This window comes from Leopardus geoffroyi, chromosome B2 (genome assembly GCF_018350155.1).
Source record: "Leopardus geoffroyi isolate Oge1 chromosome B2, O.geoffroyi_Oge1_pat1.0, whole genome shotgun sequence".
In the NCBI taxonomy this organism is placed as follows: domain Eukaryota; kingdom Metazoa; phylum Chordata; class Mammalia; order Carnivora; family Felidae; genus Leopardus; species Leopardus geoffroyi.
Window position 1 is genome coordinate 107,744,924 of NC_059332.1, and position 26,212 is coordinate 107,771,135.

The window sequence follows — 26,212 nt, forward strand, 5'->3', positions numbered from 1 at the left end:
AAAATACAGGAATACTAGAAAAAACCCAACTATCCAACATTTAGAGACTGGTTATGCAAAAACTATGCTGAGAAGATGAATCCTTATGTACTAAAAGCTAAAAGTATATTCTATAGAAACAGAAATGTATGTAGGAAAGAAAATACCTTAAGTAATTTTTATAAAATTAAAATGTAGACACTCTAGATGTAATGAAAACAATGTTTTGCATGGGGATAAGCATAAAACAAATACACTAAAAGAATTATTTTCAATGGAGGTGTTCTTTGTAGTCTTTAGTTTACTAAAGTTATCTAAGTATGGAATAAAAAAGTACCTTTACAAGATCTGAGGCAAATGATTTTATCTATAGGAAAAATATCTGTGGGTATTATAGTTATATAAAGTACATAAATATACGTCTATAATAAGCACACACGCATATGAAATATATATGTATATAAACTTAAGTCACTGTTACAGGTGAAAAAAATATCCCAATTAAATATGATGCAAATTTAAAAGAAATGTTACTTGTTTCTCTTTATATGCTCAATTTTCCTATTTGAGCCCAGATATATGCTAGCATGCCATTCTTACTTCCTCCAAATTGTCTCACCTCCACATAAATGATGAACAAAGTTAAAACCAAGTTCAATGTAAGTATGTCACGTCAAAAACAATGAGAATACCAGGCACTGGACACTCAAAGACAAATATTCTAAAAGCAGATACTTGCTAACTAAAATAACATTAATTTTCAGTATGTCTTTCTAAAAATATGGATTCTCTGGCTTAATGCTTAGAACATCTTAAACTAAACTGAACACATGAAGTTATGTGGGACTGGAAAAAAGGAAGAAGAGGCATGATGTGCCAGAAAGTCTCTTTACCCTGGCTGAGAAGGCGACAGAATCTATAACGAAGAAAAGAATTTAACACTTCAACAGGACAGATATAGGGGAATATAGAAGCCATTTATATACTTTAAAAATATCTACGGTAGAATAAAATCTAAAGACGGAGAGAACGTTAAGATTGCGCAGGCTGCTTTGTTATGGCTAGGAAAGTACCCGAGAGACAGGAACAAAGTCAAGCAGCTTTTCTCATTAAACATTTATTGCTCTGCTTAAATCTGTTTGAAGGAGCATAGAAATACATGAAATACTACACTAGGTAAGATCCACTCTAGCCAGAATGCTGAGGCTCACACAAATCTGACTGACATGAAATTGAAATATCTGACTGTTTTGCCTTGACGTCAGCTTTTAATACTGTCAACATTAAAGACGAAGTCCGCTCCAACAACTTAGTGGAAACTTAAGATATTCATAAAGTTGTCCAAAACCTTTCAAGAAAATAGCATTCATACTCTATACAAGCATGATACAAAAATCCTTTCTTAATCTGTCAATAAAAGGCAGCTAAATGAAAAATTTCTGCTTTCCTCGGAGCAGATAATTAATTGAGCTTTGCTCTAGGAAGAGCTCCAAAGCACTTTACACAGGGACACACTGGCCTACAGGGCTTCTCACTGCAAGGCTGAGTATCTCACTCACCCTCTCAATTTCTTAAACACTGTAATTTTTATATCTTACCTGTCAAAATGTCTCTACCTTAAAAAAGGTTTTTATTAAGCTAACATTATGCTAACATTAAAATAATTTTTAAGGAAAAACAATCATTCACAGGCCTGCCATTGCACTAAGCCTCTTTAATTGGTCAACAGGCATATGTGATTTATGGTTGTAACCACACCACACCTAACGGAATGGAGGCAGGCTTTTTTAAAGGCATTGCTTAACATTTCCTTACAACTTGTGCCCAAATCTCCCAGTTTGCTGGTCTAATTAGTATATATTATATGACAATTCATTGTATGCTTGAGGCCCATCAAAATATGAAAATAGGTACCATAGAAAGCACATTTTACTCCAAAAAATGTAATTTTATTGTTTCATCTTACCTCTTCTCCAGACAGATAGTAGGCTGAGAGTAGTCCACCAACGAAGCGTATATTTACTTCAAAAACAGAAACTTCAGCATTCTGTGGAAATAGAATAAAGAAGGTTCATACATAAATGATAGCACACAATTGAGAAAAATGCCATCATGATAAAATGTGCCAAATATTTAAATTTTACTCCATCTTATGTTTGCCCAGAGCAATTTATATACAAGAGAAAATGTTCCTCTCTTTTAACAATGTCAAAATATATGTAAACAAAAATAATTTTGACTCTTAACAATTATAAAATATTTCTAAAATTAAGTTATGCGCCCTCTGCTCAACAACAGATACGGTACTTAGCTGGTATTCTCTATTTGCGCAGATGCCACAGGGCCAGGACATTTTATTTTTCTGTTCTGTTGGGTTCCCCTTTATCTTATTCATCTGCCTGCTTTTTCTTCCTGAAAGGCCATTCAGACTCTGTACTTTGGCTGGTGGTTGAACGTTATTCTAGCGTTCTTCTCCCACCATGTTAAAGTAGCAGGGCTAGAATGCAAATAGAATTTGAAGTTGGGGGGACCTGGGTTCCCAGTGCTTGTTCCCAAATTCCTGCCTGGGGCCTAGGATGGACATCTTCCTGGGAAGAAATTTTATCTGCATAAAGGAGCCTGCTTTTATCATCCACAGTGTGCCCGATCCTGTGCTAGTCTCTTTACCTGAACTACATCCTTTAATACTCACACCAGCCCTGTGAAATAATTACTAGTCTTATGTCTATTTTACAAATGGAGACACTGAGATGTAGAGTGGTTATTGTGACATTTTTAAGGTCGGACAACAAATAAGTGGTTGAATCAGAATTTGACTGGAGTACTCCAATTCCTGGCCCGTGGCTCTGCACTGTCCTGACTCCTATTATCACCTCCATGATAATGCACCAAGTCTCTTTATTAATGGTCATACCGTTGTGGCATATAATTAGTAATTATCACCAATACTTGTATTATTTTACAAGACTTGACTACTAAATAGACCTGTCCTACATGCTGTTACTAGAAAATTTCACACAGCTAACCTACAATAGGGGTAAGATCCTCTTTAATCTTTGGTTAGCTTCCCTTCATGTTCATTGGCCTACTCAGTAGTTGTTCCCTTTTACATAAGGTCCAACCATTCACTGATAATCATAGGGGCTAACAGCAAACTATATTATATGGAGTCAATGTCTCGCAGATGAGCTTAGTTAAAATCATCCAAGACATTATTTCTTTTAACAAATATTTATCAAGCAACTACTATGTGCCAGGCACTGTCATAAGCCCTAGGGTCAAGGTAATGAAGACTGACAAGGTCCTCAGACTCATGGAATCTACACTTTAGTGGGAGGAAACAATTCCAGAAAAGACAAATACACATAGATTTTCATTTAATTGCCCCATGCTCTTGCTAAAAAGTTATAAGGATCTAACAATGAAAGCTAGTCAACTACTTATGGTTAAAAATTTTTCAAAAAATTTCCTGTAAAGGATGAAAACAACTTATGAGAATTAGTGGGCCAGAGGTAGGCAAAAGCATCATAAGACTCTTTAGTGGGCTCGTTTAACAGTATTTCATAATCTGCAACATGCACCTGATATGATTTGACTCTATAGAGGTGCAATTTATCATTGAGGTGCATCATTCAGAATGAGCATTGTAGGCATATTGGTAAAAGCTTCTTTATTCCACAAAATCACTGATAAGGAAAAAGGAAGGGAGTTCACTAATTTACTTTGGTTCACACGCTATATTTCTTATGTCTAAAGGTAACAGTGTCTTATAGTAAAATCAAAGGAATTTAAACTCTTGTATTTTACTTGTGTTTTTCAGTTTTTAAGTCTGAGAGCAGTCCTCTGCATTTCTACCTACTAAAATCTGTGAAAGTGATTTTTATATTCTTATTCTGGCTATGGGTTTATTAGATATGCATTCTCTTCCTCCTATGAAAATTTTGGTTATGAGGACTTTGATATAGACATCTGATAAAAATTACTGCAAGGTAGAAGACTGAGCCATGTCAAATATCATCAGAATATATCTTCAGCTAGACATCAATCACTTATTGGGTACAGCTGTTCAACCAGATATTGATCCAGCAATGTATTCTAGAACCTAAATTCTGTTGATCTTGCTCTATAAAATATTGAGAAATGACCTTGCAAAACACCATGCTCAAAGTCAGTTGCTTTGCCTTTTGAATTTCATGGATCTAACAGTCTAGTGAGCCTGTCCAAGAAGCAAATCTGGCTTGTTAGTGAACCCATGCAGCTTTCCAGTGACTGCTGTGTCCTTGTCTTTAAAAGCCTTGTTCAGGAATGTCACATCACCATTACGACTACTCAAGAATCATCATATTTTCCCCCTTTTGAAAACTGGAATGACATTAGAACTCCCAACATTATTTTTTCTACTTCTTTTTATCAAAGTTAAATCTAAATTATTTATAAACCTTAATTTGAGAGATCTTTCAACATTCTGGGCTGTATTATGTGATTAGGTCAAAAGACTGAGATTTAGATACTTTTGTTCACTTTACAGATCCTTAGATGAAAAGGACGAAGAAAATAAAAATTCTCCCACCAGAGCAAACTGGTTTTCTATATTGGAAACAACAGACCATAAAAAGACTACCTTAGAGTCAGAAAGACCTGGGCTTGAAGGCTGAGGGTGAGATCCCAGGCAAGTCACTTACTCTCTTTGAGTCTCTGTTTTCTTGTTTGTAAAAAGGGACAACGCATTCCTTACAAGGCACTAGGAGTCTGAATGTAAAGCACTGTGTATGGTGCCTGGCATAATGCACTCAGCAGAGAACGGCTGCCATTACCCACAGCACAGTAACTCAGGCGACATAAACCAAGGTCTATCTTAGTTTATTTCCTCAGGGGTTACTGGAATATCAGAAACTCCAGAATCCTAACATTCTAAATTCTAGAATGCAAACTGACACATCTTCTCTGACCCTCATGGGAGTCCTCTTTCTCAATGTCTAAAAAATCCTCTTTTGAAATACTGTATTTTGACCAAACTTCCTTTTGGGTTTGATATACTTCATATAAGGTATCGGGATTTTCAAAAGGGAATTTCTACAATCAGGGTTGTAGGCTATCTTTATTAATTTCTGATTATGATTTCCATTAAAAATATTATTAAATTAAAGTGAATATATTCATCCTACCAATATTCATGCAGTATCTTTTAAGATGTTCTAAAACTTTTCCAGTGACTTACTCTAATGACAGAGAGGGATTAGGACAGGGAGAAGATAGTATGTGAAGGAGGGGAGTCGCAAAGAGCCCGTAACACTAAAATCTTGTGTGATTTATTTATTTTGCAATCTCCTTGATCTGTGTTTGTTTTAAAATAAAGTTACCTTCCTTAAATCTTTAAGTAAGGTTACATCGCAGGGATATGCTCCAATATTCTAGGGCTTCTAGTGCACTGTCATATGTGGTTGCCAGGTTGAGAAGTTGATCCAGTCTTCTGGCTAAATTGCATGCACCTACTAGTTAATATCACAATTGATAAACAAGTGGAAGTGGACATTTTTGGCTGAAATCCTAACCATCAAAAAATGTGGCTTGGAGAAATGCCTCCTTCATTTTGACTTTCCTCTACCAACAGTCTTTGAATTGAAGGGCACACTTAACCACATGCATATATAGATTAAGTAAAATATATTGTATAACTAAGGTCACACCTAGAATCAAGAGATGAGTATGACAAATTATGGAGAAATTAGGCCATAGTACTAATCTTTTATACTGGTTGTCTTAGACTTATAATTTCTGTAAGTTTATCCCTTAACATTTCTGTCATCTAGTTCACTATACATTTATGTGAATTATGAAATAAACTGATAAAGAATGCTAAGATGGATAAAAGAGTTTAATTCAACATACCATTTTGCATGTCTCCCTCTCCTAATTCTTAATACTATGCTCCATATTTCTACTGACTTCCTTCAAGTCAACAGATTTGATTTATGAGCACAAAGAACCTAACTCTATCTGGGCAAGAGGAAAAGTGAACACTTCAAAATCCTTGTTTCAGAATGAATGTCTGAAGGATTAACTTTCTCCCACTAGGCAAGATAGAATTTTAAACAAGTAAGAAAACTTTATTAGGGATTTATTTGATATTTTTATAAGCAATTTATTCACCAAAATTTTCTGTAAAATGATAGATTTTAATTAATCTCAGTGAATGAAATGGGCTTCACCATTAGAATAACAAATTTAGTTTATAGCACAGATTTAGCCACAGTTTTCTTTTGATTGAGGAACTATAGAGGCACAGCCTTTCCCTAAAGAACAGACATAGACTCAAACTTATACTAAAGGAATTCTTAATTCTTATGATTCTACATGGCATGACAGATCTGATTAATTGTATTTAATTTAAAAAGGTCTCTTGGGAAGAGGACTTTTATTTTCAAAATTTTCAAAAATATTTTAATAATATTCTGAGTATTTGGTCCAAATTCCTAGGCTTCTTTTTTTTTAATTTAATTTTTTATTTTTTAAAATTTACTTCCAAATTAGTTAGCATATAGTGAAACCATGATTTCAAGAGTAGATTCCATAATGCCCCTTGCCCATTTAGCCCATCCCCCCTCCCACAACCCCTCCAGCAACTCTCAGTTTGTTCTCCATATTTATGAGTCTCTTATGTTTTGTCCCCCTCCCTGTTTTTATATAACTTGTTTCCTTTCCCTTATGTTCATCTGTTTTGTCTCTTAAAGTCTTCATATGAGTGAAGTCATATGATTTTTGTCTTTCTCTGACTAATTTCACTTAGCATAATACCCTCCAGTTCCATCCATGTAGTTGCAAATGGGAAGATTTCATTCTTTTTGATTGCTGAGTAATACTCCATTGTATATATACCACATCTTCTTTATCCATTCATCCATCGATGGACATTTGGGCTCTTTCCATACTTTGGCTATTGTTGATAGTGCTGCTATAAACATGGGGGTGCATGTGTCTCTTCGAAACAGCACACCTGTATCCCGTGGGTAAATGTTTAGGCTTCTTTTTTTAAGGGTAATTCTCTGAGCCCTCAAATCAGAGACTACTTCTTTGCTAGCTATTCCTCCAAACTCCCCACCAGCTTTCTACTCAATGAACTGTAAGTGAAAAGCAAGCATTAATAACTGCCCTACCACAATCCAATGCAGTAACTATGTTTAATAATAACTGCTCCACTCCTAACATATATGATAACTATGCTTTGCCTTACTGAAAAGTACGTTGGAAACAAGATGAGACTTTTCAAAGACATTGATTAAAGAGTGGTAACTGCCCATACACCTTGCCTATGCTTAAGCTTAGCAGACACCTTGGATTATAAGTAGTATTTCAAAGTATGTTTTGTATTATTATTTCAAGGATTAAAAGTATAAAACTCCTTTTAACAGATTAAATTGAAATATTAAACAATGTAACTTAGTGTAACATATGTCCTAGCAGCTTTTAGTTTCATGTTTAAGTAACATGATAAGCCTCTTAAGAGGAACAAAGCATTAGGCCACAAAGGTAGACCATCTTCTCTATGTGAATAGATTTTACTATGCAGACCCAGAAGGACCCTCAACTAGTAGTCCAATCTATCACTAATTATTGACAGAACATCTCAGTATCCTTTTAAAGCCAAAACTTAAATCATCACGCTTGGCAGGCACTGATTTGCATTCAGATAAAAATACTGAATAACTCCATTCAACAGATAATTAACTTATTTGCCTCCATAGAGACATAATGCTATTCTAAAATAGACTAAGGCAAATACTAAAGCAGAAGTCACTTCTTTCATGGTCTATGGCATAGAACTCTGGACCTATGTCAAGTATGCATTCAGGTATTTGAGATGATCCAAAAATTGCTTTGTGAGGTTAACTTATTTACGTCCTTCCAACAGGGAACCTTATAGCTTATTTTCTTGAAAAGTAGGGTAAAAGAACAGTCTGGATTATTAAACTGTTGGTGGGAATAAAATTGGTGCAGCCACTGTGGAAAACAGTATGGAGGTTCCTCAAAAAATTAAAAATAAAATACCATATTGAAGCGCCTGAGTGGCTCAGTTGGTTGAACATCTGACTTCGGCTCAGGCCATGATCTCGGGGTTTGTGGGTTCGGGCCTCACGTCAGGCTCTGTGCTGACAACTCAGAGCCCAGAGCCCGCTTCAGATTCTGCCTCCCTCTCTCTGCCCCTCACCCACTCACACTGTGTCTCTTTCTGTCTCTCAAGAATGAATAAATGTTAAAAAAGTTAAAAAAAATACCATATGATCCAGTAATCCCACTTTTGAGTATTTAATGAAAGAAAATGAAAACACTAATTCAAAAAGATATATGCATGCCCGTGCGCACACACATAAATATTACTCAGCCATGAAAAAGGATAAGTCATTTGAGATAATATGGATGGACCAAAAGGGTATTAGCCTAAGTGAAATAAGTCAGATGAATACCATAAAACTTTACAAATATCATATGTGATGTCATTTATATGTGGAATCTAAAAGACAAAACAAAGGAACAAACAAAACAGAAATAGCTTCATAAATACAGAGAACAAACTTTTGGTTGCCAGAGCCGAAGGGGTGGGGGAAACAGGCAGAGGGGATTAAGAAGTGCAAACTTCCAGTTATGAAATAAATAAATCACAGGAATTAAAGTACAGCATAGGGAATACAGTCAATAATATTGTAGTAACACTGAATGGTGACAGAGGGCAACCACACTTAATGTCGTAAGCATTGCATAATGTAGAGAATTGTGAAATCAGTATATTGTACACTTGAAACTTAAATAACATTGCATGTCAACATTGTACTTTAACTTAAAAAAAAAGGGAAGAGATTAAGTTCGCCTGTTATCTTAAACATACAGTACTCGTTATGATAAAAAGTACAATTCATGCAAATCAAGACTACAGTGAGATACCACTTCACATCTGCTACTGATGGCTACTGTAAAAAACAAAATCAGAAAATAACAGTGTTGGTGAGAATGTGGAGAAACTGGAACACTTGCACACTATTGGTGGGAAGGTAAAACAATGCAGCAATTGTGGAAAGCAGCAAGGTGGTTCCTCCAAAAATTGTAAATAGAATTGCCATACAATCCAGCAATCCCACATCTGGGTGTATACAAAAAACAATTGTAAGTAGGATCTCAAAGAGACATTTGGATACCTGTGTTCCTAGAAACATTCACAATAGCTAAGACATAGAAGTAATCCAACTGCCACTGACAGCTGAGTAAATAAGCAAAACGTGGAATATACATCTGATGAAAATATTACTCAACCTTAAAAAGGCAGGAAATTCTGACATATGCTCTAATATGAATGAACCTTGAAGACATTATGCTAAGTGAAATAAGGCAGTCACAAAATGACAAATACCTTATGAATCCCCTTTATAGGAGGTGCTAGAGTAGTCATAATCATACAGACAGAAAGTAGAATGGTGGTTGTCAGGGGCTGGATGGATAAAGGTTGGGAACTTAGAGTTTAATGGGAACTGAGTTTCAGTTTTGCAAGATTAAAAGAATGGGATATGGATGGTGGTGATGGTTGCACAGCAATATACTATTAATATTATAGTACTTAATACTACTGAATTGTACCCTTAAAAATGGTTATGATGGTACCAGTTTATGGTACCAGTGTATTTTACTGCAATAAAAAAAATTAAAGAAAAAAAAGTACAACCCATGTGCTTGCCAAAGACCACCATCTTAGTGTGTTGCTAGGTAAGTGTCTGGAATAGGCTAATCATCTATCCTTTGTCATTCTCAAAGCTCCCCCTGTCATAGAGATACCACTTTACCTCAATGAATAAAAATGCTTTTTAATAGTTAATATAACTTTGGCATTTACTGAGGTTTTATATAAAAATTATTATCTGGAGAAAAGTTCTACACATTCTATAATATTAATACTGAACACAGTTTTCAATATTTCTCCAGCAAGGATCTAGGTAATCAATACTTCTTTGAGGTGACAGTAAAGAATAGGCAGCACTAAGAACTGAACTTAGAAATGCCTAAATATGAAACTCTTGATCATTTGTTCTTATGTTACAGACTTTCCAGTAGCAGGAGTCACCACAAATCCCTTCTGGAAGTAGGCTAGATAAAAATCAAGTAGATCAACTGCACTTGAAGTCCAGATCATCTCTAACTATTTCAAAATATAACACAGTACAGTTATCCTTGCGCCCTGTCATCTTGTTCTCTGAGTCTAGCATAGTCTGTTGAGAAGTAGGACAAGATAACTTCTCGTTCATTTAATTAGAATTTATTGAATACCTGTGGAACAATACCCTTTAATGTGTGCTGTGATATGAAGATTACATGCCTAACCTGGGAGGATTCAAATTCTCTGGCTGCCTATGTGTATTTCACAACTCTCTGCACTTCCTCTCTAATAAAAACAGGGTCGCTGAGTTAAGCAGATCTTGTTCACCCACAGCTTTTACTTGCTGTGTGATTTGGAAATTAGTTAATCACCTCTTCATCTATAAAAACAGGGACAATACCACTTACCCTGTAAGGTTGTCACAAACACTAAATGAGATAACCTATGGAAAAAAATCACCTAGCATAATACTTGGCATGTCTCTGTACTCTTTAAATGGTGGTTTCCTCTTTCCTTTCTTCCTCCCTCAAGAGAACTTGGCCCCAGCTAAGTACTCTATTTTTCCTGCTAGACTATAAGCTCCAGGAGGGTAACTGACCTTAAAACGTGTTTAGTAAAACATATGAATGAAATAAATAATGAGTAACCAAGGATGTGTTTCAGATTCTTGGTTTTAGGATTACTTTGAATTAAAACCAGAAAACTCATGCATTGGAATCTACCTTTAGAGGTCTGCCCAGATCTGTGTTCCTCTACAGATGCTTGAATGGAATACAAAGCTCCACCTGGGAAGCCCTTGCTCCTATATATTATCTCAGTGATTTATTTTAAGCCCGTTATTAGAGCCACTTGAACTCTGTGCTACCAAGTATGCAAATGGAATCAACTTGCTATGCCTTAATTAAAAGAAAATGAGTTTTAGTTAATGGTAGTATAAACCAATAAAAAAACATTTACTTTACACCTGTAAGTGATGCAAATTGAATATTTCACATACAAACACATTTATTCTTGATGCTCAAGAGCACCACAGGATAAACCAACCCTCAACAGTAGTGTTTGTTTCAGTTTCATTCTGAGTTTTCCCTTGCAATAAATTTGGATGCATTAACTTTTCTGCAATACCCCGACACCGTCAATTATAATTAATACTTTATCAGGAAAAAAAAAGTTAATTTAAAAACAAGCAATAATTTTTCCAAGCTGGAATCATATTACATGTTATCCATAAAAACAAAACAAATTTTCTCTCTTTGTTTAATAAGCTTCTCCAATGTCTCCATCCTTCAGATAAACGGAAAAAGTTTGCATTTTCAAAAAGAAAGCTGTGTAATTATTGATATAATCACCTGAGCCTCTGGGTAAATTGAGCAAATATAAAACGAATTCTCATATAAGACATATTAAAACCAACCAGAAAATTGGAAGCTGAAGAATTTTATAAAACAATGATTAGTAGAGTAAAACAATACAGCTTTCCTGAATTTTATTTACTAATTTTAAGATGAGAAGTACTATCTGATATTATACATGGAAAATCCGATAGACTCCACCAAAAGTCTGCTAGAACTGATACATGAATTCAGCAAAGTCGCAGGATACAAAATCAATGTACAGAAATCAGTTGCATTCTTATACACTAACAATGAAGCAACAGAAAGACAAATAAAGAAACTGATCCCATTCACAATTGCACCAAGAAGCATAAAATACCTAGGAATAAATCTAACCAAAGATGTAAAAGATCTGAATGCTGAAAACTATAGAAAGCTTATGAAGGTGATTGAAGAAGATTTAAAGAAACGGAAAGACGTTCCCTGCTCATGAATTGGAAGAATAAATATTGTCAAAATGTCAATACTACCCAAAGCTATCTACACATTCAATGCAATCCCAATCAAAATTGCACCAGCATTCTTCTCGAAACTAGAACAGGCAATCCTAAAATTCATATGGAACCACAAAAGGCCCCAAATAGCCAAAGGAATTTTGAAGAAGAAGACCAAAGCAGGAGGCATCACAATCCCAGACTTTAGCCTCTACTACAAAGCTGTCATCATCAAGACAGCACGGTATTGGCACAAAAACAGACACATAGACCAATGGAATAGAATAGAAACCCCAGAACTAGACCCACAAACGTATGGCCAACTCATCTTTGACAAAGCAGGAAAGAACATCCAATGGAAAAAAGACAGTCTCTTTAACCAGTGGTGCTGGGAGAACTGGACAGCAACATGCAGAAGGTTGCAACTAGACCACTTTCTCACACCATTCACAAAAATAAACTCAAAATGGATAAAGGACCTGAATGTGAGACAGGAAACCATCAAAACCTTAGAGGAGAAAGCAGGAAAAGACCTCTCTGACCTCAGCCGTAGCAATCTCTTACTCGACACATCCCCAAAGGCAAGGGAGTTAAAAGCAAAAGTGAATTACTGGGACCTTATGAAGATAAAAAGCTTCTGCACAGCAAAGGAAACAACCAACAAAACTAAAAGGCAACCAACGGAATGGGAACAGATATTTGCAAATGACATATTGGACAAAGGGCTAGTATCCAAAATCTATAAAGAGCTCACCAAACTCCACACCCGAAAAACAAATAACCCAGTGAAGAAATGGGCAGAAAACATGAATAGACACTTCTCTAAAGAAGACATCCGGATGGCCAACAGGCACATGAAAAGATGTTCAACGTCGCTCCTCATCAGGGAAATACAAATCAAAACCACACTCAGATATCACCTCACGCCAGTCAGAGTGGCCAAAATGAACAAATCAGGAGACTATAGATGCTGGAGAGGATGTGGACAAACGGGAACCCTCTTGCACTGTTGGTGGGAATGCAAATTGGTGCAGCCGCTCTGGAAAGCAGTGTGGAGGTTCCTCAGAAAATTAAAAATAGACCTATCCTATGACTCAGCAATAGCACTGCTAGGAATTTACCTAAGGGATACATGAGTACTGATGCATAGGGGCACTTGTACCCCAATGTTTATAGCAGCACTCTCAACAATAGCCAAATTATGGAAAGAGCCTAAATGTCCATCAACTGATGAATGGATAAAGAAATTGTGGTTTATATACACAATGGAATACTACGTGGCAATGAGAAAGAATGAAATATGGCCTTTTGTAGCAACGTGGATGGAACTGGAGAGTGTGATGCTAAGTGAAATAAGCCATACAGAGAAAGACAGATACCATATGGTTTCACTCTTATGTGGATCCTGAGAAACTTAACAGAAACCCATGGGGGAGGGGAAGGAAAAAAAAAAAAAAAGAGGTTAGAGTGCGAGAGAGCCAAAGCATAAGAGACTGTTAAAAACTGAGAACAAACTGAGGGTTGATGGGGGGTGGGAGGGAGGAGAGGGTGGGTGATGGGTATTGAGGAGGGCATCTTTTGGGATGAGCACTGGGTGTTGTATGGAAACCAATTTGACAATAAATTTCATATATTTAAAAAAAAAAAAAAGAAGTACTATCACTTGGATGTTACTGATAAATGCTTTTTTAAGGGAAAATATGGCAACACCCAGAGAGAACTATAACAAATATGTTTCAAGACCTCTCACATTAGGAATAGTATTATAAGAAACAGAAATTTGAGACCTGTGGCTGTGACTTTTAAAGTATATTTTGAAAGACATAGGCCAAGATTATCAATAACAGTTCTAAAATCATATTTTACACAAGTCTGTCAATTATTTGGATAAAATCTTGTTAAAAAACAAAAATATAGCTTTAAATAAACAACGTTAAAGGTCAGCATTTAAGCAACCACTCAAGAACAGTCTGACTGCTTTATCCTGCAAGTAAGGAAGCACAAAAATTGGCTCTTCTCCACAGCCTAATATCCCCTATTAGATTCCCTCTGCTTCCTCACAGGTCCCCACTGCCCACGGAACACATTCATGTCACCTGGTAGTGGTCTGAGGTCAGCCAACCACCTTCTGTTACCTTGTCTGTTAGCTTGAGAGGCCTTTACGCTTCGTTCTTTTAAATAAATGATTCCACAGTTTCTCAGACTACTGCTGGTCATGAAAGCAAAGAATTGTTGCAGGATTTGGGGAGTTTTGGGGAGCAATTCTGTAATTAAAAGACAAGGGACCTGGGTACTATTCAGGTCTAGCATCACTGACATCTACTTTCCTGTCTTCAATCATTTGATCTTGGATAAATGAATATGGTAAAACTGCAAAATTAATTACAGAAATATGTTGCATTTATTTTCTTTACATTTATTTATTTTTGAGAGACAGAGAGAGACAGAGCACAAGTGGGGAGGGGCAGAGAGAGAATGAGACACAGAATGAAAAGCAGGCTCCAGGCTCTGAGCTGTCAGCACAGAGCCTGACTTGGGGCTCAAACTCAAAAACCGTGAGATCATGACCTGAGCCGAAGCTGGACATCCAACCGACTGAGCCACCCAAGTGCCCCATATCTCTATACACTGACAATAAAGCAGCAGAAAGAGAAATTAAGAAAACAATCCCATTTACAACTATACCAAAAATAATAAAATATCTGGGAATAAACATCACCAAAGAGGAGTACTCTAAGAACTAAAACCCTGATGAAAGAAATTGAAGAAGTCACAAATAAATGGAAGGATATTCCATGCTCATGGATTAGAAGAGCTAATATTGCTAAAATGTCCATACCATCAAAGTAATATACAGATTGAATGCAATCCCTATAAGAATATTAACATTTTTCACAGAACTAGCACAATAATCCCAAAATATGTATGGAACCACAAAAGCCCCCAAACAGCCAAAGCAATCTTGAAAAAGAACAAAGTTGGTGGTAACAACAACCCCAGATTTCAAGATACACTACAAAGCTGTAGTAATCAAAACAGTATGTTACTGGCACAAAAACAGACACAGAGATCAAGAAAACATAATAGAGTCCAGAAATACACATTTATTTGGTCAATTAATGTATGACTATCAAGAACATACAATGGAGAAAAGATAGTCTCTTCATCAAATGGTGCCGGGCAAACTGGACAGCTACATGCAAAAGAATGAAACTGGACCACTTATACCATACACAAAAATAAATTCAAAATGGATTAAAGACCTAAATGTGAGATCTGAAATCATAAAATTCCTAGAAGAAAGGATAGGCAGTAATGTCTTTGGCATTGGCTGTAGAAACATTTTTCTCGATACATCTCCTCAGAAGGGGAAACAAAAGCAAAGTTAAACTATTAGGACCACACCAAAATAAAAAGCTTTTACACAGCAAAGCAAACCATCAACAAAACAAAAAGGCAACCTACTGAATGGGAGAAGATGTTTGCAAATGATATATCTGATAAGGGGTTAAATCCAAAATATATAAAGAACTTATACAATTTTAGACCAAAAAACCCCAATCTAATTAAAATATGGGCAGAAGACCTGAATAGACATTTTTCCAAAGACATACAACTGGCCAACAAATATATGAAAAGATGCTTAACCTCACTAATCATCAAGGAAATGCAAATTAAAATCACACAAGATATCACTTTACACCTGTCAGAATGGCACAATACATAAGAAATAACAGGTGTTGGTGAGGATATGGAGAAAAAAAAAACCTTTGAGCACTGTCAGTGGGAATGCAAATTGGTGCAGCCACTGTGGAAAACAGTACAAAGGTTCCTCTAAAACTGAAAAATATAAATATCCTCTTAACAAAGGGGAAGGGGAGGTGAAATAGATAAAGGGAATTAGGAATATATTTATCTTGATGAGCACTGAGAAATATACAGAATTGCTGAATCACTATATTATATATCCAAAACAAATATAACATTATGTTAATTATACTTAAATTAAAGAAACAAGAAAGAAAAAACACTGGATAACAGGAGGAAAAAAAAAATCATTTGATTTTGACGGAATCCAGTTCCTATTCTCCCAACCTTTCTTGAGAGGGGTTGGGGGAGGGAATACATTAACCATTTTCTCTCCCATAGATAGCTGATGACAAGCCCTATTTAAACGTAGGTATTTTAATTTAACTTATAAATAACAAGATGGGACAGAGATATTAGTAAGAGACGACAAACCCTCAAGAAGAAACAATTTTTTTTCACTGCTTTGATTTTTCATTCTCAGTTCTATTGGTAATATTGATAATATTCTCAGTTCTATTGATAATATCTATCACAAGTCATTCCAATCAAATGGCTATAGAACCTTGAGCAAATCACCAGCTCCCTGGGTCTGTTTTCTCATTAAAAAAAAAAATTTTTTTTTTTTTTTTTACATTTATTTATTTTTTGAGAGACATAGAGAGACAGAGCACAAGTTGGGGAGGGGCAGAGAGAGGAGGAGACACAGAATCTGAAGCAGGCTCCAGGCTCTGAGCTGTCCGCACAGAGCCCGACGCAGGGCTGGAACTCACAAACCGTGACATCATGACCTGAGTCAAAGTCGGACGCTTAACTGACTGAGCCACCCAGGCGCCCCCTGTTTTCTCATTTTTAAAATGAAAGAGCCGAACACATTGATCTCCAAGGTCCTTTTATGTTGGAATATGTCTCCTTTATATTCCAAATTCAATTATAAGGCAGATTAAACACAGACTTATCTAAATGTCCTTTAAGGCAGTGATCTCCAAAATGGGGCATACAAGGCAATTAATAAGAAGGCTGGAACAAAATATTCATTCTTTAAAAAAATATATATATTTATTTTAGAGAGAGGGAGAGAGGACAGATGGAGGGAGAGAATCTTAAGCTCAGCATGCAGCCTTGAAACAAAATATTCAAACTTTTAATTTATATAGGTTTTTAATGCAAAGAGTTAGGAAAAAGATTTAGTTTTATCGGTCTTTAATATTCTGACTGACACTGTTGTCCTCACTGGGCCTGTGAGAGAACAAGAGCTCCACAAAGTAGAGTTGTTGAGAGAGAAACACTCTTTCTATGTCCAGTTTCAACATACAGCATGTTGCTTGTGCCTGGTTATGGAGATTTACAGATACTATCGAATGCTTACCAGATAGACAAGAAGCTTATAAGGCTTTCTGTGAAACAATCTCTGATTAAAAATACTAATAATGCAAACATAAGTGAATGACTAGAACACAGCTGGGCCAACAGTCTTTCGCTTTTTTTTTTTTTTTAATTAAAAAAATTTTTTTTAATGTTTACTTATTTTTGAGACAGAGAGAGACAGACCATGAATGGGAGAGGGTCAGAGAGAGAGGGAGACACAGAATCCGAAACAGGCTCCAGGCTCTGAGCGGTCCGCACAGAGCCCGACGCGGGGCTCGAACTCACGGACCGTGAGATCATGACCTGAGCTGAAGTTGGACGCTTAACCGACTGAGCCACCCAGGCGCCCCTCTTCCGCTTTTTTAAAACAAGTTTTTTGCCAATCTCATCATGAGGCAAAACACTGATTATGGAATTAGATGAGCTCTGACAAGATGCTGCCCTCCCAAATCAAAATTATCAAGAAGTTCTGAAGTGTCTGCTCTCCTTAATTCTGAACCTTTTCCTTGGTATACAATAGATTTTGATGTATTTGTTAAGAATGATAGTACACGCACAAAGATTTTTAAAGGCTTCAAATACATATTGACAACATTTTATGCAGACAAGGGTATAGAACTAACAAAGTTTGAAGCCTTATTTATGTGACAGTGGATGCATATTGAGAGTTTAGTGGAGGTCTCCTTGGTATTGCAGTCTTGGCAGCCACATAGCCTGTGGGGGGCCTTAAGCCCATGCAGTCACAAGCAAATCCAAGTTCCTGGCATGACTCCCCCAATCGCCCTTGTGATCAATGGTCTCCCTAGCCCCTCAGGGCCTTCCCCTTGTGCACACCTTAGAAAAGACTCCTGTGGACCTTACCAAAACGTAGCTCTTTCCGGTACGAATTGACCAATTTGACTCCAAAGCACTATACCCACCCTACTAAAGGCATGTGCCCCAGGTTCTGTCTATACTCTGACCTCCCTGTGTGGCCCCTGGAGGCCTGCTGCGTACCTCCTCAGGACCCATGAGTAATAAGCTTCTCTACTGCAGTTTCTCTTGTGGTCTTTTGTTGGACTGCAGCTCACCACCTAGTACCCTGTACTCCAATTAACAAAAGTTAATTTAATAAAATGAAAACAATGTGCCATGGCCCACGGTGCAAAAGCATGAGCATGGAGCCACACAGATTTCTGCTAGACTCACAGCTCTGACACACAACTAGCTGTGTGATCTGGATAAGCCTCTGAGGCTCCAATTTATAGCCTGTACAAGTGTGAAAATAATGGCCATCTCATAGGGTGGTTATGGGACTTGAACATCAACACTTGGCACATGTTGGCCTTGACAGATTTTACTTTTTCCTTACTCCTAATTTGCTAAAAAACAAAAACATGTACTTCCACAGTAATGGGGGCAAGAATATAGTATGGTACTATTTAAAAATGCATTCTTTGTTTCTGCTATGGTATATAGCACAATAATTGGCCCCACAACAGAATTTGTCTGTGTTAAACTGAGATTTAAAAACTGAATTGGCAATTTTTGTTTAACTCACCACATTAAAATCTAGATTTTCTTCAACCCATGATTTTGCCTCTTCAAATTCATCTTTCATTTCCATTATAAAAAGTGTATCCAGGGCATCTACTATTGTTGCTCCTTTAATACTACCTGAAAATATCAGAAAAACATTTATTGATTAAAATATTTGACACACATACAAGCAAATTGACCATCCTTGGAGAGAATACAGAATTTATTAATAATAGTAATAATGAACACAGTCTAAACTTCTTTCAGTAAAAGAGAGTGTAAAAGCTGCATCAAAACCAAACTAACAATAATCACAGGCTATGAATTGATACACTAATCTTTAAAGTTTCTTCTGAACTTGTAGAAAATAATCTCTTAGACATTTCATTTATGACTGAATTCTCCAGCAACAAAAAATAGATCTGAAACAAAGGAGCAACACACATATTAATTTGAATGTAATCACATCAAAGTGCACCTGTGCAAAATTTTTAAATATAGTTAGATCTAAAATTATGATAGCTCTAAGAAGCCATTATTCTAAAATGGAATTCACTCTCTTTGAAGGCCTGACTGATCCTAACCTCCCCTTCCACCCACCCACCCCATCTTGACTTTATGATTCATTTCCTTCGAACTCCCTTGACATGAAGACTTTACATTGGTCTTGCATTCATCACTTTCTGCCTTCCATTATAATTACTTGTATGCATCTCTTTTAGCCTGTAAACTTCCTCAGAATGGAAAAGACCTGTCTTCTTCATATGCACATTCCATACTAAGAGACTTAGTATGTTCAATGCTTAAGAATAATTTAAAAAATCATCAACATGTTAACAAAGAACAAAATAATCTCTCTGACAAAGATTTTGACAAATTTACACAAAACTGAGTTATTAATTATAAAAGCAACTTTTATAGGGATAAAAGCAAAAACAGAATTAGATTTTAAAAAGTTAGGGGCGCCTGGGTGGCGCAGTCGGTTAAGCGTCCGACTTCAGCCAGGTCACGATCCCGCGGTCTGCGAGTTCGAGCCCCGCGTCAGGCTCTGGGCTGATGGCTCAGAGCCTGGAGCCTGTTTCCGATTCTGTGTCTCCCTCTCTCTCTGCCCCTCCCCCGTTCATGCTCTGTCTCTCTCTGTCCCAAAAATAAATAAACGTTGAAAAAAAAAAATTAAAAAAAAAAAAAGTTATAGGAAACAATGAAAAAACAAAGGCCTCTGAGTCTGCATGAAGCTTCTAAATTTGTCTTCAATTCCTAACTCTCAACACCCATGTTAACTGGTCACTGTGTCCTGAAAACACTACTTTATAAAAACATCTGAAAGCACTTCTGTCACTACTCCAGGTTTGGGCTCTCTTCCAGGCTGCATCACTGTGATGGACCAACGAGTCTTTCTTCTACCCTGCCAGCTCTCCCTAACTGTTCTTACAATTCTCCTCTCCCCACCTGGAATCAACTTCATATGAATATCTGAACTTCAGACGAATATCTACTGACCCTTCTAATGCTCTGACAACTCACTGTTTACACACAGCTCTTCTGCCCAAGGCCAAGAACTCTGCAAAGACTTGTATTGTGTTAACACCAGTACTGGAAGGAGAGCCAAACACATGGAAGATCCTGAATAAATGGAAAAGAGGACCACAGACTCTGACCTTAGACACACCTGGGTTCTGCCCCAGCTCAGCCTGTTAGTACGTGGCTCACATGGGCAAGTTATGCTCTGAGCTGCATCTTTCTCATCTATAAAATGTGTATAATAATGAGGTTAAGGGAGATGACACACAAATGATGCTTAATGCATAATAAATATCAGTTGATTCTGTTGTTTGTTATATGATTTGATACTATTTAACACCTTCAGTTAAAGTATAAAAAGTCACATTTTCTATGCGGAATTAAGAAGTGTTGGAATAAGACTCTATCCCCTTCATCCTATTACTTATAGGCAAAATTGTGCAGGATAAAAAAGAATCAAGTGTGAGGAGAATGACAATGGTAGCTCTGTGACCCAAGGAATCCACCTAACACTTCTGTTCCCTAGCTTCCTCACGTCACAATGGGATTGCTATTAATACCCACAGTACCAAACATCAAGGGATGCTGTGAGGACAAAATGCAATGAAGCATGCCAACGCAGATAAATGGACATTCAAATAACTGACCATCCATTCTCACTTTCTCTTCCACGGCACAAACAGGAGAAACCCAGAGCTAAAGTTGAGAGTCACCAAGATACAGTGAAGATCACCATGGCAGGCTGGTGATCAATAAAGCTTATCGATAAAGACACAACTTTTACCTGACAAGAAGCAGTTAATGCAGCCGACCAAACGCTCCTCTGCTGGGTATCACCCCAGGAGCTAAAAATCTTGATGCTGCACCCATAGCCATCAAATGATAATCTTTGGGACTGTTCCCCAGGCATCAGTATTTTTTTTTAAAGGTACTTAAGTGATTCCAATGTAGAGTGCTCTGTCTGAAGGACACACTATGCCCAGTCCTTGCAGATAATTGCAGCAGGTATGCAAGTTTCCTAGCAACATGGCCTGGAGGGGCACACAAACTTTACCACCCACAAGTTCCATCAATCGGAGAAAAGTTACTGTCACTAAGAAACCAAAGCACATTCTACTCACCAAACAAACTGCTTGAATGGCCTTCTTTTGATATAGGTTTCAGTTCATTTAATCCCCAGGCATAACGTTTATAATTATTCCAAGCATGTTTCATCATCTGAGAAAAAGAAATGAAAATAGGATTATAATTTGAATTTAAGATGTTTTTGCTATGAAATAGATCATTCACTGAGGACCTAAAGGTTAAAGCCTTAAAACTTATCGTTTAGTTAAAAAGATGATGATTAATTAAAAGGGTGACAATGGTATGAATAAACTAGAATACACACACACACACACACACACACACACACATTGTCCCTTTATATTTACAAACGGAGATTTCTTTTTTGAATCCAGAGATATCATTTTCAAAAGTCATTTCCCAGGAACAACATTTAACTTACCTTTAAAGGATGAACCATTCTTACATTTATCTATTTTATTCTCATGAAAGATTAAATCTGCAAAGACTATATTTAAGATTCTGATTCTTGCACAAGGTTCTTTGTACTTTGTCAACCTCATAGTATATAGACAAATATCCAAGGTTATCACTTTAAACACTTTGATGTATGTTGACCAAGTTAATGTGGAGAAGTCTACAGGAAATAAATGAAACTCTATGGTTATATTTAAATCTGGGGAAACTTCAGCTTGTTTTAATATAATCAATCTTGAATTGTATAGATGTCTGTGTACCTGTATAATAAAGACTGATCCTGTATATTCCCAATCTAGATTCCTTGTACCAGGAGTATTTTTAAAGCCAAACTTCTCTGTCATACGTTATATAAATTATTTTTTATTAATTGTAACAAAATTAATTTATCTACATGTAATGAAAACCAAATTAATTTCTCCTGGCTTACAGATAAAGTTCTGACCTATTGTGCTAGACATTAATTTTAGTAGAAAGTGAATGATTTTTAAGGAGAGAAATTGTTCTAAGAGCCTGTCAAAATAGTTGTATAACCACTGTATAACAGCTGTAGAATTTTAATGACTCAAAGAATATATATAATTAGTTTTGTATGCATTTCTTAAAGAGGGCTGGGAACTCTTCACCTGTCAGAATTTATTCATGCCATTATTCCCAATCCATTAGCAAAATAATTAAAATACGGACATAACCTAAAAATGTTCTATTCTGGTTCCATATTTTAAAATATCTTAAAAAAACATCACCTAAAGTTGACAAATACTTTATGCAGGCTGTTTATCACCAACATCTTCAGTGAGATCAATACAATTTTATTAATAAGAAAATTCTTCATAAGTCCCTGAACACAATAAATATCTTTTGTTAGCCAATTTGTATACTATCTTCTTATCCCACCACTATCTCTGTGAATAATAACTACGAAGAATCTGTACAATTTGCTGGGTGCTCTGCTAAATACTGTATGTTCAGTATTGTACTCGATTCTCATTACAACCCTATGAAATGTTGTATTACTATTGTTTGGTAAAGAAATTGAGGCTTGCAAGTTAAAACCCAAACAACTTTATTCAAAGTCATGACATTTCTCCAAAGCTGAAGAGCCAGGGTTCATCCCCATGTTGGCCTGACTCCAAAGTCATGGCATTAACCAACATCATCTTCCTTTAATGAGTCAGCAACAGAATCTTCCATTGATGAATCAGATTGTTGATCCTGCAACAATCTATAGAATGTGGACAAGGAAGTATTTTCAAGACTTTTCTCCTTATAATTTTATTGGAAGGTATAATCGATTTAAGGATAAAATAACATGATTTATGATTCCTATAATACCACTGATTAGTCACGTAATCATGGATGAGTCATAGCTTTTACAAGACTTTCTTTGAAGTAATAGGATCATATTCCTCACTGGGTATATGTAAGGATTACATGAGCACAGCCCATGATTGCACCTAGTGTATGGCTTTGCACATGGTGGGTAATCACCTGTTTATTGAATTTAAACTTATACTGGAACCAATTAAATTCACATCACAGAAAAAGAAACCAATGCCCCTCTGAAAAGACTAGGAATATGAAGTCCACAAAAACACCTTGAGATTACATCTGAGTTTGATTTGGTTTTCCCATTAAATGTACATTTGGTCAACTTCATTCCTGTAAATTTCCAGACATTTTATAAATTCAAAAGCTTTTGAAATATACCTGATACAAGAACAACAAAAAACTCTACGATGATTTGTTTCAGCTCTGAGTGGAAACCAGTGTCATATACTATTAATGACTCAAAGATGGCATAAATCTCTCCCAGAGAAGATAGATTGTTGCTTTATCAAAAGTTATCATTTATACAATGTACCACTAGTACAGAACTTCCTTGAGTTACCTCTGTAGTGTATGTGTGTGTGTATGTGTATATATATATGTGTGTGTGTGTGTGTGTGTGTATGTATGTGTCTATATATATATACGTATATATATATATACGTATATATATATACACGTATATGTATATATATATACGTGTATATATATATATACGTGTGTATATGTATACGTGTATATATATATACACACGTATATATATATATACACACACACATACGTATATGTATACGTATATATATATACACACGTGTATATATATATACACACACACATATATATATATATATATAATCTTTTTTCCCCAAGGGAAAATCTGACACTAATTGCTTGGCTTTCTATATTTCAAAAGTTGCTGTGACATATTTCTCAGAATGGGTTCCTCATCCCATGGGATTTTGAGGAGTTAGAGAGGAAAAAAAAGAAAACTCTGTGGTCAAAATGCCTTGAATGAAGCATAAAGAGTGGCTTCTCCAGGAACTTATGAAATGAAGAGGAAACACCATATTGTTAAATGATCCCAGTGTTTGATCACCTCTGGAAATGATTTACCAAGTTAAAGCCAAACAGAAGACAACGCGTGTGTGTGTGTGTGTGTGTGTGTGTGTGTGTGTGTATAATAGTGAGACTGAACTCACAAGTCATATATAAAGTCAACTTTGTAACTAAGGCTATGACTTATACAAATATCTGGAAACATCAAAATGCTATAGCTTCTAATTTTATAGTATTAAGCCATTAGTCAGCTGAGGGATCTTGGGGATGAAGGCATTTAATCTCTCTAGACTCAGTGAGCTTGTGAGCTGACAGGACAGAAGGTCACTTCCAAAATTCAACTATTAACAAAGAAGTCCATGGACAGGATTAATCTCCATCTTCACATGTTCCTTAATTTTGTTTTGTAGTCTTTCATCAATTTAATTAGAGTTCTACAGCTTGACATCCCAAGTAGAAGGATTAAAATAGGCCTAAACTAGAAGTTGATTAGGACTTCAAACACAGTACTGAAGCCCTCATGAAAAAAAAAATGAAAGCATACCAAAGATTTATATTTTCCCAAATGTTTATATTTACATTAGTGAGAGGCACAGCTAACACATGGTGTGAATGGGAACAAACAGAAGAGAACGATACAAAATTCTATTACAGCAATTTATCATCTTGACCCAGAGAAACTGGAATTAAGACATAAAATATCCATAAAAGTAGCTTTATTTCTCCTCGACTCTACTCTTATGGAAGATTCTTCCACTAGCACTTTCTTTTCTTTTTTTTTTTTTTTTTAAGATTTATTATTTATTTATTTATTTATTTATTTATTTATTTATTTATTTATTTTAATATATGAAATTTATTGTCAAATTGGTTTCCATACAACACCCAGTGCTCATCCCAAAAGGTGCCCTCCTCAATACCCATTACCCACCCTCTCCTCCCTCCCACCCCCCATCAACCCTCAGTTTGTTCTCAGTTTTTAACAGTCTCTTATGCTTTGGCTCTCTCCCACTCTAACCTTTTTTTTTTTTTTTCCTTCCTCTCCCCCATGGGTTTCTGTTAGGTTTCTCAGGATCCACATAAGAGTGAAACCATATGGTATCTGTCTTTCTCTGTATGGCTTATTTCACTTAGCATCACACTCTCCAGTTCCATCCACGTTGCTACAAAAGGCCATATTTCATTTTTTCTCATTGCCACGTAGTTTCCATTGTGTATATAAACCACAATTTCTTTATCCATTCATCAGTTGATGGACATTTAGGCTCTTTCCATAATTTGGCTATTGTTGAGAGTGCTGCTATAAACATTGGGGTACAAGTGCATCAGTACTCCTGTATCCCTTGGATAAATTCCTAGCAGTGCTATTGCTGGGTCATAGGGTAGGTCTATTTTTAATTTTCTGAGGAACCTCCACACTGCTTTCCAGAGCAGCTGCACCAATTTGCATTCCCACCAACAGTGCAAGAGGGTTCCCGTTTGTCCACATCCTCTCCAGCATCTATAGTCTCCTGATTTGTTCATTTTGGCCACTCTGACTGGCGTGAGGTGATATCTGAGTGTGGTTTTGATTTGTATTTCCCTGATGAGGAGCGACGTTGAACATCTTTTCATGTGCCTGTTGGCCATCCGGATGTCTTCTTTAGAGAAGTGTCTATTCATGTTTTCTGCCCATTTCTTCACTGGGTTATTTGTTTTTCGGGTGTGGAGTTTGGTGAGCTCTTTATAGATTTTGGATACTAGCCCTTTGTCCGATATGTCATTTGCAAATATCTGTTCCCATTCCGTTGGTTGCCTTTTAGTTTTGTTGGTTGTTTCCTTTGCTGTGCAGAAACTTTTTATCTTCATAAGGTCCCAGTAGTTCACTTTTGCTTTTAATTCCCTTGCCTTTGGGGATGTGTCGAGTAAGAGATTGCTACGGCTGAGGTCAGAGAGGTCTTTTCCTGCTTTCTCCTCTAAGGTTTTGATGGTTTCCTGTCTCACATTCAGGTCCTTTATCCATTTTGAGTTTATTTTTGTGAATGGTGTGAGAAAGTGGTCTAGTTGCAACCTTCTGCATGTTGCTGTCCAGTTCTCCCAGCACCACTGGTTAAAGAGACTGTCTTTTTTCCATTGGATGTTCTTTC

The 26,212-nt window shown here is 36.3% G+C and overlaps 1 protein-coding gene across 2 annotated transcripts in view; it reads right to left on the reverse strand.

The window, feature by feature from the left end:
- Positions 1–26,212, reverse strand: part of MAN1A1 (mannosidase alpha class 1A member 1) — a 176,687-nt gene that overhangs the window by 108,210 nt on the left and 42,265 nt on the right. For both annotated transcript variants that reach the window (XM_045499427.1, XM_045499428.1), the window contains 3 exons: positions 21,281–21,377; positions 18,661–18,776; positions 1,946–2,026 (listed from right to left, as the gene is read on the reverse strand). In XM_045499427.1, the coding sequence (XP_045355383.1) occupies positions 1,946–2,026; positions 18,661–18,776; positions 21,281–21,377 (294 nt within the window). The remainder of the gene's footprint in view (positions 1–1,945; positions 2,027–18,660; positions 18,777–21,280; positions 21,378–26,212) is intronic.